Raw genomic sequence first — 15028 nt, forward strand, 5'->3', positions numbered from 1 at the left:
TTTCATGAGTTGTTCCAGTAACCTCTCAATTTCCTGAAATTATAACTAAATTGCTGAAATAATTTTAGATGACTTAGAAAAGGTGCGCCCCTTCATTTTGTCTTGTAAGGGATAATTGGCACCGAAACTAATTCTCTACCCATTTGATATTTTTAATGTAGAAAATGCAGAGGAGGTCTAGCACCACCAGCTGTGTTATGTCCATTCGCGGGAAATGTTTTGCACAGCGGAGACAAAAGCAAGGAAATTGGTGGCACTTCTTTGTTCATGTGAAGACAAATGCTGACATCAGAACCAAGCAAGGGAGTGAATGAAAGGGGCAAGCCAAATATGTCTATTGCAGTTGGATTTTAAAGTAGCGCAAAATTCAAGTTGGATTTATGATTAGAGAGCGGCCGAGTATTGCAACTCACTCCGAAAGTTTTGAATAACTCGCGCATTTGCGATCACGCCTCAAAGGCAGTGAGAGGCGATGTGAACAAGGATTGCTACTAATCGAGTTTTTGATGACTTCAACGTGGGACTGCACGGGGGAGGAAAGGATGTTTATGTTAGCTCCGCATTTGGTAAATTCAGATTGTCACAAACCAAAAGTTTAATTAAACTACATACGTAATGGGCTGTTTCCTGATTAAACAACTCGAAAATAAATCGGTCATGGTGAACTAGGCGGAAGGCGTGCTCGAATTTGTTGCAGATACACGAGCAAATCAAGGAAATGGCATCATATGCAGAAAAAATCGCAACCAGCAGTGAATAGAGTCTCAATTCGATTCTCACTCCTGCAGCCAAGAACAGTTATTCGTATGGAATGTAGTGGGTTTTCCAATAAGAGGTGTTATTTTGATATTCAGTCAATGGTTTCGTTGCACTGCCGTCTTGTTGAAAATAAACGTATAGTGAATTTTAATGCATAATGCGTTGTTTAAGCGTGTATCGTTCCATTTTTATTAATGGCGTAGTTTTTACTTGTCAAATATCAAAAAATGACAGCTTCAAAAGTGACATATACCGAAATAGCGGGCTATTCAAAATAACACCTGATTGGAAAACCTTTTATAAATGTACAGCAGAGGTAGAGTGCACTGCTCGAATACCTCACCAGCCTTTTTCGCTTTTTCACTGCGAGTAATCTCCAACTGCCCCCCTAAATCTACGGCAACCCTATTTATCACCTGGACAAAGGAGGTCAAGCTAGAGCTTAAGATCAAAGCCGATGACACACTAACCCTGGCAGTAAACAATCAAAAAAAATTTTGGGAGTCACCTTTGATAGTTTGCTCTCTCGCCGACAGTACTTGCCGCTCGCCGACAGTACTTGGAGCACAGGCAAAGAAACTTTGCTGGATACATTTAAAGCAATTGGCCGACCGGTTCTGAACTATGCTGCGCCTGTCTGATCGCCTGGAACTAATGATTCACACTAGATTATGATATCAGATATGCCAAAATACTGCAATCAGGACAGCTTTCGGGATGCCTCCTCATGTCCTCCCTACGACACCTACACAATGAGGCTCTAATGCTTCCCGTCAAAGAGCGCAATAAAATGCTCAGCTAAAAGTTTCTGTTTGGGTGCTACCAAAGGTTTCACCTCAGTAGACATCTGCTTGAGCCTGAGCTGCGTCAGGAGGCATTGCTGCAACTATTCGGAATAGATCCAGGATAAAACGCACCTAAAACTACTGGACTGGACAGTATTCAGACAGACGTTGAATGACATTCATCGGGAGACACCACCTTCCTAAACTCCCGACCTCTGAATGCCGTCTTCGGAGTTCAACGATCATCTATTGCGGATGAAAATCTTCAGCTACACCGAGAGACATGCATAATTTGGCACAATTACTTTCTGGATACTGTAGCAGACTAAAGTTCTACCTATCCCAAACCGACCCCGACATACCCAACATATGTCTAGCATGTGAAGGCACTCCACACGATACTAACCACCTATTCACATGCCCTCTCAAGTTCATACACCTAACGCCCCGCTCCCTCTGGAACCAACCTGTCGAAACAGCACGTTTCCTGGACCTACCGTTAGATGAGCCAGACGAAGACGACCGATAAGTACATTGCATTGACGGGGTTAGTAAGCTGTTACAACAACAACAACATTACTGTGCGCACACTGGTACGAATACTTTTGCTAGCTTCAAGGCATAATTTTTTTTGGTTTGTTTTGAAATCTAGATCAAACTATGATGGATAGTTTTCCAAATACAAAGTCCGTTTGTCATCGAATTTAATCACCGATACAATACACCGTTAGCGGTAGTGGACCCAATTTATCAAGAAAAGATTCATCAGCATTACACCACAGTGCACAATGCGCAAAATCTACCTGATTTGTCGCCAACGCCACTTAATCGACTTGACTCGCCGCTTACCTGTCACTTGCGCGCATTCTTTCGTTTTTATTTCCATTTGGCCAGATCAATTTATCGATTCTGATACCTAAGACCTCTGGGAGTCCCATGAGGTTGCATTGTATTCGCCTTACCTTTTTCGTGCTGATTGTTTTTCGTTTTTTTTTTGTTTTTAATTCCTTAAACGCTGCACGCGTGCAAACACAATTACACTACACATCACCTACAGCCTTCACTTAAACCACTCATTAACCGTCTTTTCTATACTTTTATTTGTTTTCAGATTGAAACAACAACTGTTACAGCAAGCGAAAAGAGGAGCGCCTCCAATACCTTAGGCAGCGCATTTGAGTGAAGTGAAATATGAGTTGAAATTCAAATGAAAAAGCAGAAAAACTAAAAACGTGGACTTAAAAAGACCGCATAAAAATATCCAACTGAATGAGTTCAATTAAAAAATAATGCAGAAGTGAGTGTAGCAAAAATTAAGATTTATCAGCCAGCCAGTGCGATCGGTATACGCCACGACGTAGCGCTCAAGTAGGAAATTCATAAAATAATACAACAAATGAGGTCGACCACAAATACCCCAAAAGTGCGTGAATAACAAAAGAAATATTACTAAAAACAAAAAAATAAAATAAAAAACGTCCATTAATAAATAAACGTTGCCTGTGAGTGTGCATGCAAACAGTAGCAACAACAATTCAATACTATAAACATTATTGCAAAAAAGTGAAATACTAAGTGCATGAGAAGATCGGCGGAATCAGAAATGAACAGCGTTGACGGCGCACCCAATGCCACGATTTTAGCTGAGGGAGCCCCAACGATCGCGACAGTAAGGAGCAGAGAAACCACAAATAATGCAACTACCACTACTGTGAGTGCTAAAACAACAGAATTAACAACAACAACCATAAACGTAATAAACGTAATAAAAACAACGGACGCTGATGCCACCGACGAATTCCACGAAAGCGACAAAAATGTACAAGTTGTCGTCGTCGTCGTTGGTGAAGAGCAGCTACGGCAACAGCAACAGCGTAATGAAGCGCCAATAATAATAGCAACAAAATCTGAAACAGAAGCAATAACAATTGAAACAGCAGCAACAACAAACACAATGGGCAATACCAAAAACAAAACAAATATTGAAACAGCAGATAGCACAGCCGCCGTAGCGGGAACAACAGCTACAGCAACAGCAACAGCAGCACCAGCGCGAGCATCAACAAGCGAGATAATAACAAATATAAAAGATACAGAGGCCAGCGACGTACAAATGACAGATATGGCAACCCCAGAGGGTAATGGCGACGGCAAAAGCAACGGCAATGGTGACTCCACAGTCCAAGAGGCCGCCGCCACTAGTGCCACTATTGCCACCGCCACCGCCACGGCCGCCGTCGTTATTGATAACACCACCGACACTAAGCCACAGCCACAGCCATTATTGACAGCGGAAGGCGATAATTGGGAATGCAATGAGATGGAATTGTGTCGCTGTTGTGGCAAGCCCAATGTCACGCTCTATGATCTCTTCCCCAACACCATTGCAGACGACAACTCGATTGTTGCGAAGGGGAATGCAATTGAAACCCCGGATGCGGAAAATACTGAAGCGCAAGTGATGGCGAAGGAATCAGTGCGGCGACTCGCTGCTGAGAATAATGATGTGAATGAAGAGATAGCGTGCAATTTTGTTGACGATGCGAAAAATGGAGCACAAATAAAGCACAAAACGGCTACTGACGCACCAACGGCTTCACCACTGATCGTTACGTCGGCCGCCACCAACAAAGACACAACAAAAAGTGGTATCTCAACGAAGATCGATGCGAATGCCTCGAATACACCGAAGCGTTGTTATCGCACCATAGCTGCATCTATTGCGGCTGCTGCGGCATCCACAGTCACAACCAGCATAACTGACGCGATCAGTGACGCTCCCACCTGCCAAAAAATCAATGACCCAGTTGTTGCTGCCCCCGACGGCGGTGGTGTCGATATTGTGGAGGGTGAACGTCTGGCAGCCGGTACAAGTGTTGTTGCGCGTGTGAAAAAATCTGCAACCGACGTGGTTGCTGCTACGAAGGAAAATAGCGCTGCTGCTGCTGCTGCTCCCAAAAACACGGAGGCGAACAACGCCAATGGCCAGGGACAAAGCAGCGACAACATGGAGAATATTTTGCAAGAGATGCAAATTTGGCAGCTACGGGTGAGTCTTTGCAAATATTTTTTATATTTTTTCTACTTTTTTTTTCAATCGACTGTTCATGTTTTATAAATTAGCTGCCTTTCCCAAAACTATTATTTTATTTGCGTTTTTGTGATACAAAAGAATGGGGGAAAAACAAAAAAAAGGTGGCGTACATACGTACATCTGTATCTGGTTACAGCGAACGTTCGACGGTGCTTCATGCACCATTAAGATTTGTTTTTCTCTGCTGAATTCGGTTGAGTCTGTATAGTCTTTGTATTTTGATTGCATCTTTATTATTTATTTGCTCAGTGTCTGGTGATTTGTGTTGTAATTCGTAGTAAAATATTACTTATTTGTCGACTCTTCTGGTGGTGTATCAGCATCACTGAATTCTGCTTCGATTGACGAGACCTTCCAGTGTTGCCATCGAGGTGATCCAAAGATGCGCAGGTCTACGAAATGGAGAGTTTTTCGATGGGGTTGAATAGATAGAACAAAGAATAGATAGGAGATTAAATTTCGAGATGCTCTCACTATTCACTGCTCAGCCCAACTCTCTAAAATGCTCGACATTTTTTATATGGAAGAACACACCCAACACCGTCACCGAAAACAATTGTCAAAAATTAACGCGATTTTTCAGCCGCTTAAAAATTGCACTATACAAAATTCAATAGACAGTGCAACTGCAAGCCCAAAGTTTTTCTAAAAATTCTGATTGAAAAGTGTAAAATTTTGATGAAAATTTGTTGAATTTCTTTGTTGAATTTGCTCAAAATTTCAAATTTGAGTATATACGGTTTTTGTAGGGGAAAGAACTGTGTTTGGATAAAAAAATTATTAAAATTAAATGAGAAACGCAAAGAAGTAAGAGAAATAAGTTGTATTTAGTAAAAAAAAAAAATTCTTAAATTTCAAAAAATTCTTCCTTTTTAAGTGTTTATTTAATTACAACTTACGCACTTTAAAAAAGCACTTACAAAAACGTGAAAATTAATAGTGGCGAATAATGTTAGGTTAAGTTTGATTTGGCTGATCTGCGAAAATCGCTCGTAGGCCAAAATACGGAAGCCCAGTATTGCTAGAAATGGTGACGTAGAGTCGTGGGTTGACTCGGAGCTCTCCACTCATTCGCCTGAAGTCTGGATTGCGTGTCGTACTCATAAACCCACATCCCGTCTCCAGTAATGATGCGTTTGATGGATGTTAGGTCGGATTCAGCCTTGGAAATCATGTCTTTGGCGATATTAACGCGATTCCGTTCAAATCATTAACTAGAATGTCGTGCACGGATCGGTTAGCAATGTTCAAGTCCTCTGTCAGCTCGCTGATGGTTAATTTGCGATTATTGATCAACTTTTCTTTGATTTTATTGAAGTTTCTACCAGTTTTCTTTGTGAACGGACTGTCTGAACGTTCGTCATTCTCGATGCACTCGCAACTTCTTTTGAAGCATTCATTATCAGCACCAGCAACACCTACGCGTCATCTCTGATTACTTGATAACGCCTACACCTGCCTTCTGCTTAACCCGATTTGAGCCGTTGTGCGATCCGCAGTTCTTTTCCAGGTCTTTCCCTTGGCCTGCCAAGCGCTCTTCCTTTCGCTGTAAGTGGGTTCCATTCCATGAAGCGTTCTTTGCACTCGTAAACTGTTTCTGCTAGAGTTTTATTACCGAAACAGTTTCCCAAGATTTTCGTGTGAAACGCTAAAGTTAATACGAACTCGTTGTTCCAAATTCAAATGCATTTTCAAAACTGTGAAAATTCGAAAACACGTGCAGAGCTAGATTTACTCAAGACGGCGTAATTTTTATAAATGCCAAAATTTGATAGGAATGTTAATCACAGATGTGGCAACCTAACAAAAAAGAAAAAACAGAACTCAAATCAGTTGACTTAGAGCATCACCTGGCGCTTATTCCGGGAACTTTTTGATCAGGTGATACTTCCAAATTTTTCCATTGGTTTAAGCCATTTTGCGTATAATCGATTAAGTCCGCACCCACCCAAACCGGCTCTTCATCAACGAAACATGTGGCATCAGTGTTGTATTTTAATTCCACACTCAACACCAAACTTGATGATAATCCTGCAAGCGAGAGCAATCAATCGAACAGACGGCACTTGACCCTATCCTCTTGGATTGCTCCGAATGTTTTGTGGTTTCCGCTTCGTTGCCGCTCAAGGCTTGTACATTTTCATTTCCGTTGCGCCTTTTCATTTATTACACTCTTGCAAGCAATAATCATTTGTCTATTATTCAATCAAAGTTAAGCTCCTGATAAGAACATTTCCGATGCGTTTACAAATGACGAGTACGTAAATTGCCACAATTAATGCGTTCATAAGTAGGCGATGCCGCTGAGGTGTTACAATCATTTATCTGCACCGAATATACAACCTTGTAATTTATTGACTTTGTGCAATTAGTCTTCGTAATGATTGGTGTGCGCGCCACTCCGCCCCTGTTGAGCGGCGTAGAAGTTCAAATCACACATAACCTCAAATCAACGCACAAAGGGGTCATTTTCAGTACAAAGCCACGCCATTGCTTTGTATGCTTAACAAATTATGGACAATCATGATTTAACCATTTTTACGTGCCATACGCAGTCACATAAGTCACAGTCGCAGCTGTGTGTAGTTGCTTTTAACGGCGCTCAGCTGCCAGAATTTGTGTCCAGCAATGCGGCGGCGTGTGTGATGAGTAAGAGCTTCAAGAGCGCTCGCATACGTACCACCCACAAGGATGGAAAACGTTAAAAATAGAAAGAAAAAAACTGACCTGTCAATTTGTAATCGCCGAACATTTTTCTTTATTTTGAGAATCCCATTTGAATGTAAATGGTAAATTTTTCTCACACTACGCCAGCTGATGGGGTACTGCTGCATTTGGTTCCGAATTTTCTTTATCTCTAATGAGCCTTATCCCATTTTCCACCCCCACTTGATAATGTTTTTCCATTAAAAACCGGATTTGTCCGCTTGTTGAATACATTTGAGCACACAACTACATTAAGTTGTTTGATTTTTTTCATGTTTGTGCCCAACAAACTCACACGCACACGGAAGAATTTTTTATACATTAATTCCCATGGCTTAATTTCAATTACACGTGCGCGTTTTTTGTGTTTATGAGTGGTGTGAATGAGTGGCTTAGTGTCAAAATTTGTTCAAGCGACCAACAGCCGATTAGTCATAAGGAGTCTGCCGTGACTCGCGCAAAAAAACTGTGAATTCATCACATTGCAGGCTCTTGCAGTAGAGTTGATTGCCGATTTCTCGCGCCAAAAAAAACGTTTCAATGAGCTTCAGATCACCCGAAAATCGCAAATGTTGGTTTATCTTATTTTTTGTGTCATCGTTTTATCATCAAAGTCTCGTCTCGGTTTCTTAGGCTTGGGAAAACATCATTCATGTACGACCCTTTTCCTAATGGGCAGTCTTACATTTGAACCTTTCGGCGGGTTGCCTTTTTTCTGATACTAGTAATTTCCTTGTTCTTGTCTTATCCTATTTTGGACGCATCTACTAGAGCCAGCTTCCAAATAAGTTGGGTTTGCACGACGTCGGTAGCAGACTTCAGAGCCGGTTTTTTATATGGAAGAAAATTCTCAAAATCATATGCAGAAGAAAAATTCCAAAAATTCAACGCGATTTTTAAGCAATTTTCATCTTACACTTTATTATATTAAAATTTAATGAGCTATCAAATTGCATACCCAAAATTTTTTCTAGAAGTTCTCATTAAAAGGTTGGCAATTTTGATGGTAATTTAGATTTTTTAAATTTTTATGAATTTTGTAACTTCAAGGTTTTTGTTATAGGTTCAAGGTTTTTGTTAACTTTACAAGGTTTTTGTTATACTATGGATTATATTTTTATAAGGTAGAAATGGCAGCCGGTTTTTAAACTAACTCAATTAGCCCGTTGCGGATCCATTGTGATACCACGTAACAGTTTACCTGCTCTTCTTCTTCTTCTTTGTTTGGCGCGATAACCATCTAAGCGATTTTGTGCCGAGTTTAACAAATCGCGCCAGTCGTTTCTTTCTCGTGTTAACCGACGCCAGTTGGACACATCAAGTGAAGCCAAGTACTTCTCCCCCTGAACTTTCGAACGCAGAGGACGTATTTCTCTTCGTCTGCTACCACCAGCTGGTACCGCATCGAATACTTTAACAGCCGGAGCGTTTACATCCATTCGGTCGCCGTCACTCAGCCAACGTAGCCGCTGAATCTTTATTCGCTGCGCTATGTCTATGTCGTCGTAATTCTCTTACAGTTCATTGTTCCATTGCCTGCGATACACGTCGCCGCTAACGTGCAAAGCTCCAAAAATCTTCCGCAGAATCTTTCTCTCAAGCACTCCAAGTGACACCTCGGCGGATGTTGTCATCGTCCGCCTGCTACTCCTCGTCAAACCATTTTGTTCTAAGTGCTAGCCCATTGATCTGGCTGGCACTTTTATCTGAAAGGTCATCAGTAGCGTTCAAGAACGATGAGCTAAAGTATCTAAACCTAGTGACAGACTCTTCCTCATTCTCATTCTTGCAGCTTCTCCAATAGTCGAAATAAGGTACATTCAATCTTTGAGAACGTCGACCTATGAGACAGTGACCTGTGATCAAAGCAATTAAAACAAAGAGACGTTTTTCCTTGACCGCTAAGCGCCTTTGAGCGCCTGACGTCCCATGTTGGCCAAATTCTTTTTGTGGCATTACATGCCGCACGAGCAACCCATTTTGTGTTGGCTGAAGGGCCAACGCTGCTTATACCACGCAGCTCGTAAGTTGAGAGGGGTATACCCCTACAATCTCCATACCCGGAGGGAGACGAGCGGTAGTGCCTTCTCTTGCTAATCTGTCTGCCTTACTATACCCTGTTATGCTGTTATGTCACTATGCTCTGGCACCCACATCAAATGAAGCGGAAATATAATATTTCGTCAACTCGTTAAGAAATTTGGCCGGCATTCGCGTGCAATGATGGCTATGGCCGCCTGGCTATCAGAGTAAATATAGATTTATAAAATATTAAAGAAAAAAATGTACCATGAAAAATATTGCGAATATTGTGAAGGGATAAAGTGAGCCAGTTGCGTGAGCTCAAGTGTACACTTATCATCTCTTTTAGGAAAGTTCATACCTGGCGTTCGTTTTTCTTCCCTTTGCGGTCTCGGTTTTCTTGCTATGCGACAAAGTGTGAGTGTGCTTTGGTTCCATCTTTCATTAGCGCGCCTAAAAGTAAATGCCCTAAGTAGCAGTGTGGTGAAGTCTGTTTTGTTAAGCTATTCCCGCTCGAGATGGTCGACAAGGTAGCACCAATTACTTTATAAAAAAAAATAAATCAAAACAAAAATAAAAAAATATTTTATTGCAATTTTTCACCTTTGTCTCTGTCTCTTCTCTTTCCGACAAACTTTTGGCAATTTTTTTACGTTTATTACCAAATGCGGGCTCCTTGCGTAAATATTTGTTAATCTTCAACTTGACTTAACACAAATGCGAACCGACACTACCCGACGACTAATTGGCCGCATAATTTCATTTTATGACTGCGCTTAAATGCTCGCTAAACCTATATTTGATTTTCCGCTGCTAAATGGGTAAGGCGCTGAATTGCTGAATGACTGAATAAGCTTAATGAATGTCTATAAAAAAGGGTATTCTATATCTCTATACAGATTAGTGACTTCTAATAATAAGATTTATGTTTTTATTGCGCCTAATGGCGGTTGCTGCGCTCCAACATTTCCATTTCCCCAATCCATTCGTTCGTTCGTTCATCAGTTTGGTTGGTTGGTTGTTTATTTGTTTGTTGTTGGCAAATGAATCACGTGTGCTCAATTTTTATTACCTTCAAACAGCAATAAAAACGATAACAGCACGCAACTGCAACAACAATAACATACGAAAGGTAGTGACCAAGAACTAAATATATATATGTATGTATATGTGTGTTTGTATATGCGAGTATATACAGTATACAGTGAAACCTCCACTCACCGTCAGTAAACTTTTGTGCGCTCAAGGGGACGGTAGCTTATTTTAGAACTTTTAATTTTTTTTAAATAATTGAATATTATTTCTTATTTAAATAAAAAACATTATATTATATCATTCAAACAAAAATGTGTATGGTGGTACTTACTCTTTTAAGAAAAAATACAACATGCCCGTGGAACTTTGCTTCCATTTGCTCACAATTGACAGTTACAGAAATGAATTAAGTGAGAGCGTACCAGTTTCGACTCAGCGAAGGGGAGTATACGATATGTAGATAGAACGAAGGGGAATATATAATAGGTAGAGCGACGAACGGCAGTGCTCTGTTACAGCGAATGGTATAAAAGGCGACGGTATATTTTTAAAAGCGGCGCAACAATATTGGCTTTATCTTTCCAGCTTTTTTAACAATTCGAAAGCAGTAAAGTGATTGCTGTAAAATTGCTTTAAGTTTCAAACTGCATTCGAACCCGTTTTGTTTGCGAAATTTCCATTGGATTCTTCGGTAATACTCTCAGAGCCAGTACTATGATGGACAATAGTTTCCATGTTTTCATTAGTAACAAAATCCAACCCAGAATTTAGATTTTCGGTCCATGTATGTCATAAATTCATAACAATTTGAATTAAGTTATAGTCCACAAGGATTTTTTATAACTCAAATAACGAAGCCAGCTTTGCTAGCGGACAGTCATCGTCGTGCTCGAACTCAGTTGGCACATCTCTTTTTGTCAAACCCTGCTTTTTGGAAACAGTTTTTATGGTTTACGTTTGAACCTTTGTTTAGTCAAGCCAGTCTCGAAGCTTACCAAGAAATGCTGAACGTTAAGGTTTCGATAATAAATTTTTAAATTTTGAATCACCATCTGAGGCTGGAAAACTGAACTCGTATTATGAGGTAGAAAAATTATTTCGATATTCTTTGAACGTAGTCCAGAAATAATAGTACGAATTCACTGCGTAAACCGAACTAAAGGTATGCATGGGAAAACATCGCACTTTATGCGGAGAGCTCCCTTTTCCCATTTAGTATTTATGTAAGTAACTGAAACTCCCCCAACTCCTCTGCCCAATGGAGATGGGGTGTCCGTTAGGAGAGGTTTCACTGTGCAACATAAATGTGTGCAACAAAGTCAAAGGCCACATCAACACAGTATAGTGCAATTCACAATCACTTCCTTCCCCACGCGTTTTCATTGACTAACATTCGTATTTACCTTAACGTGCAATATTTACATCTACATACCTATAAATTTATCTTTAACTAAGTACTGTATCAGTAGGGGTAATAAGGCACTAAAACTGCCCTGTAGGAAAACACACTAACAGGTGGGCATTTCTCTTTTATGATATTTCAATGCTAATTCGAACTTAAAGTGATGTTGAAATATTAACGCTCAGCGGTTTAATGAATTCAAGCAATTAATTTTGTCGCACTTAAATGTTTAAGCTTCGTCACAGATGCTGCTGGATTACTGCCGCGTCATTGAGGAGGGTGTAGCCACGATTCAGGAAAAATGCTTATGAAAGTTCCGCAGCGTAACATCCTTTAAGTATAACATTTCTTCTGATAATACTTTTTTACCAAACTAATTCGGGGACCAGACTATTGCGTTTAGACATGAAAATGTATGACCGACTCCTCGTTGCGTTGTCTCTGAGCAGAGCTAATATGGAGCTGTTTTTGATACCTGTGTGCTGCTCTTTGACAAGTAAGCTATACGTCAACACATCGAACGCACATCACATGTAATGTTGCATGTTAATTTTTAGAAGCGTGGCATGAAGACTATTCTAGTCGATACTCTCGCTCTTGGTGGAATACTTTCCAGGGGAATCACATGGAGGAGCTCTTTTTTTAGAATGGGGTAATCACCTCAAAATAGTTCTCATCCGAGACTTCATTGGGCGTGATTTTTACGTGGCAGGTCCCGAAACCAACGCACAGCCAGCTACCCGGGTTGCTTGGCCTTATCACATTAGCTCGCTCTCGCTTGGTGTACCCACTGGTGCCGGTTAAAGTCGCGTAAGCGGTTATCGAGCTCACGAGCCTTGGGTTGTGTCTAGAATGGCATAAAAGTTCAACTACTGCTAGTTTTGCTACGAAGTCCGATTGGTGACTTAATTATGTTGCTCGTTTCACGCAAAACGATGGCTCCTTTTCGTTTCGCATTTGGTGGTTTGTGATTTTAAACAATGAAGGCTAAGTACACCTCTGTCCGGTATTTGAATGGATCGGCTTTAGGTTTTCAAAACAACCCAAATTTACATGCCGCTAAGGACTATCGACTGCCAACTGTTCTCAAAAGTGTATAGTTAATTGCATATTTATTTTTTCCTTTTATAATTATACATTTTTTACTACGCTCCAACAACGCCAGTAAATCCTTTGGCTTGTCAGGTTCTATATATAAGTGAATATGTATTAGTGGTGTTTTAGCTGCGATATCCCTCTCGGCTTGGCGCAAGAACGTCTGCTGTTGTTCGTTGGCTTACTCTGCTCATGCCAAGTGTTAGTTACTTTGCTGTAGCTGCAGTTGCTGCTGATTTCGCCGCCCTGTATTTATGTCGGTGTTGCTGCAGCTCCTGCTCTCCTCACGCTGGCAACTCTTTCACAAACGTGCCTTCGATCGCCTTTCATAACCACAGACGACGCATGCATGCCTCCATGATTCCTGGTATTGTTTTAAACTTCAAAATTTTCACTCCTCAATTTTGTCTACTAATTTCAGACATTTATGTCTTTTTTTCTTGTCTTTAATTTTTGTTCACCAACACATCGTTGATTGCTTTCGGCATCTTTTGGTGTCTGCTGTATTTGTATGGGTGTGCATGCATTTTGTGTAATCTTTCATGCATACAAACAAACTTTTTCACATTTTTATTTGCCTTAGCTGTTTTCCCTGCGGGAGTAAGGTGTGAAATTTTACTGTGGCTTAACGAATGAAATAAATTTGTTAATTTAATATTTGGGTACCAAGAAAAGGTACGACGAAGTAAACTACCTTCCTTCCTTACACATTATATTTTTTGCGCTCACTTAGGCCATTTGGTTTGCTTTGGCTTGGTCGATTGTGCGCAACTGACTAAGGATCTGTGTGTGTGTGTAGTGAGTTGTTGTTTGTGCGCAAGCGCACTCTCTGTTCTTTAATTTAATTCTGCTTGCACTCCACCATTGCCGCCGCCGCCGTTTAGTTTAACAGAGCAGCAGCGTTGGCCATATGAAAGATCGACGTTCGCCGACATTGCCATTGGCACTCTTGTCGGCACTAGTCTTCTTTGCGCTGTTGCTGCTGCTACGGCTGCGGCTGTGGCTGCGTCTGCTATCTCCTCCTCCTCCACCTCCTCCCTATTTAAAACGTGCTGTAGATTGACTGACTAAGTAGGAGTCATTATTATAGTGGTTGTTGTGGCTGATTCATTTACCGCGTGCTGTTGTTGTTGCTATTATTATTACAGTTGTTGTTATTGTTGTTGTTGTCAATGAGGCTGGCAGGCAATCTGTTGGTTGTTCCTTTTGACCAGCCTGGGCCGTACCATCATCCTTGTTGTTGGTGGTTCGACTTATTGCCTTGCTTTAAGGCTGTTACCACACGCACAGCACTCTCCGCGGCCTTCGCGGCCCCATTACCCTTTTTAACTGGTTGTCTGATAGATTACCTTTTGTTGCTGCTGCTGCTGCTTTTTGCTCTTGTTGTTGTTGTTGGTATTGTAGATGTGCTTGTTTAATTCTCCGCTTGTTTGGTTGTTTAGTTTAGTTCAAGCAGCCTGTCAGTAAGTGCTCTTGTGCATACATCCTCATACACATACACACACATACCCCTTGCACTCGAATGTACTAATATGCACTTGGAGTAGTAGTGTGTGGTTATTGTTGTTACTGCGCGCTGATTTATACGCGTTGCTCGCGTGTTGTTGGTTTTTCGCCTTTCATATGCATTTACCACTAACAAAACATGCTCGTTTGTAACTGAAATTCATAACTGCTCGTACGAGTACTTATGCGTGGCGAATGCGAATGCGCATCCTCAAGCAGCAATAACAACAATAAAAGAGCTACAAGAAAATAAGGCAAAAAATCAGCTTGAATAACGTGAGCTGAGCATCAGCACGGATCTCCTTAAAACAACAACACCTCAGCACCTTCTCTCGTGTCGAGTTGAGGGAATTCGCCAGCGGTTTATCGGTTAACTTCGCTTATAATTTACTGTTGCTTTTGTTGATCGCATTGTTTGCGCTTAATGTGCATTAGTGAGCGCGCGTATTGTTGTTGTACATCAGTGTTTCGTGCTTTTTAGTGACTGCTTTTCTTATGCATTTTTTCGTCATTGTTATTTATTCATTTTTTATTGCGGTTGCGCGTCAATTTTATTTCGCTACGCATGATTGCCAACATATTTGTTGTCTGCTTATTTTGATTCGCCATACGCTTTTTTGTCTA

At 40.9% G+C, this 15028-nt stretch overlaps 1 protein-coding gene across 1 annotated transcript in view; it reads left to right on the top strand.

The window, feature by feature from the left end:
* LOC129253411 (uncharacterized) overlaps positions 1 to 7343 on the top strand; it is a 63560-nt gene extending 56217 nt beyond the window's left edge. The window contains exons 2-3 of the mRNA XM_054891777.1: positions 2656 to 4593; positions 7194 to 7343. Coding sequence (XP_054747752.1) covers positions 3124 to 4593; positions 7194 to 7343 — 1620 coding nt within the window. The 5' untranslated portion in view covers positions 2656 to 3123. The remainder of the gene's footprint in view (positions 1 to 2655; positions 4594 to 7193) is intronic.
* Positions 7344 to 15028: the final 7685 nt, after the last annotated feature.

Source organism: Anastrepha obliqua, chromosome 1 (genome assembly GCF_027943255.1).
Source record: "Anastrepha obliqua isolate idAnaObli1 chromosome 1, idAnaObli1_1.0, whole genome shotgun sequence".
Classification (NCBI taxonomy): Eukaryota; Metazoa; Arthropoda; class Insecta; order Diptera; family Tephritidae; genus Anastrepha; species Anastrepha obliqua.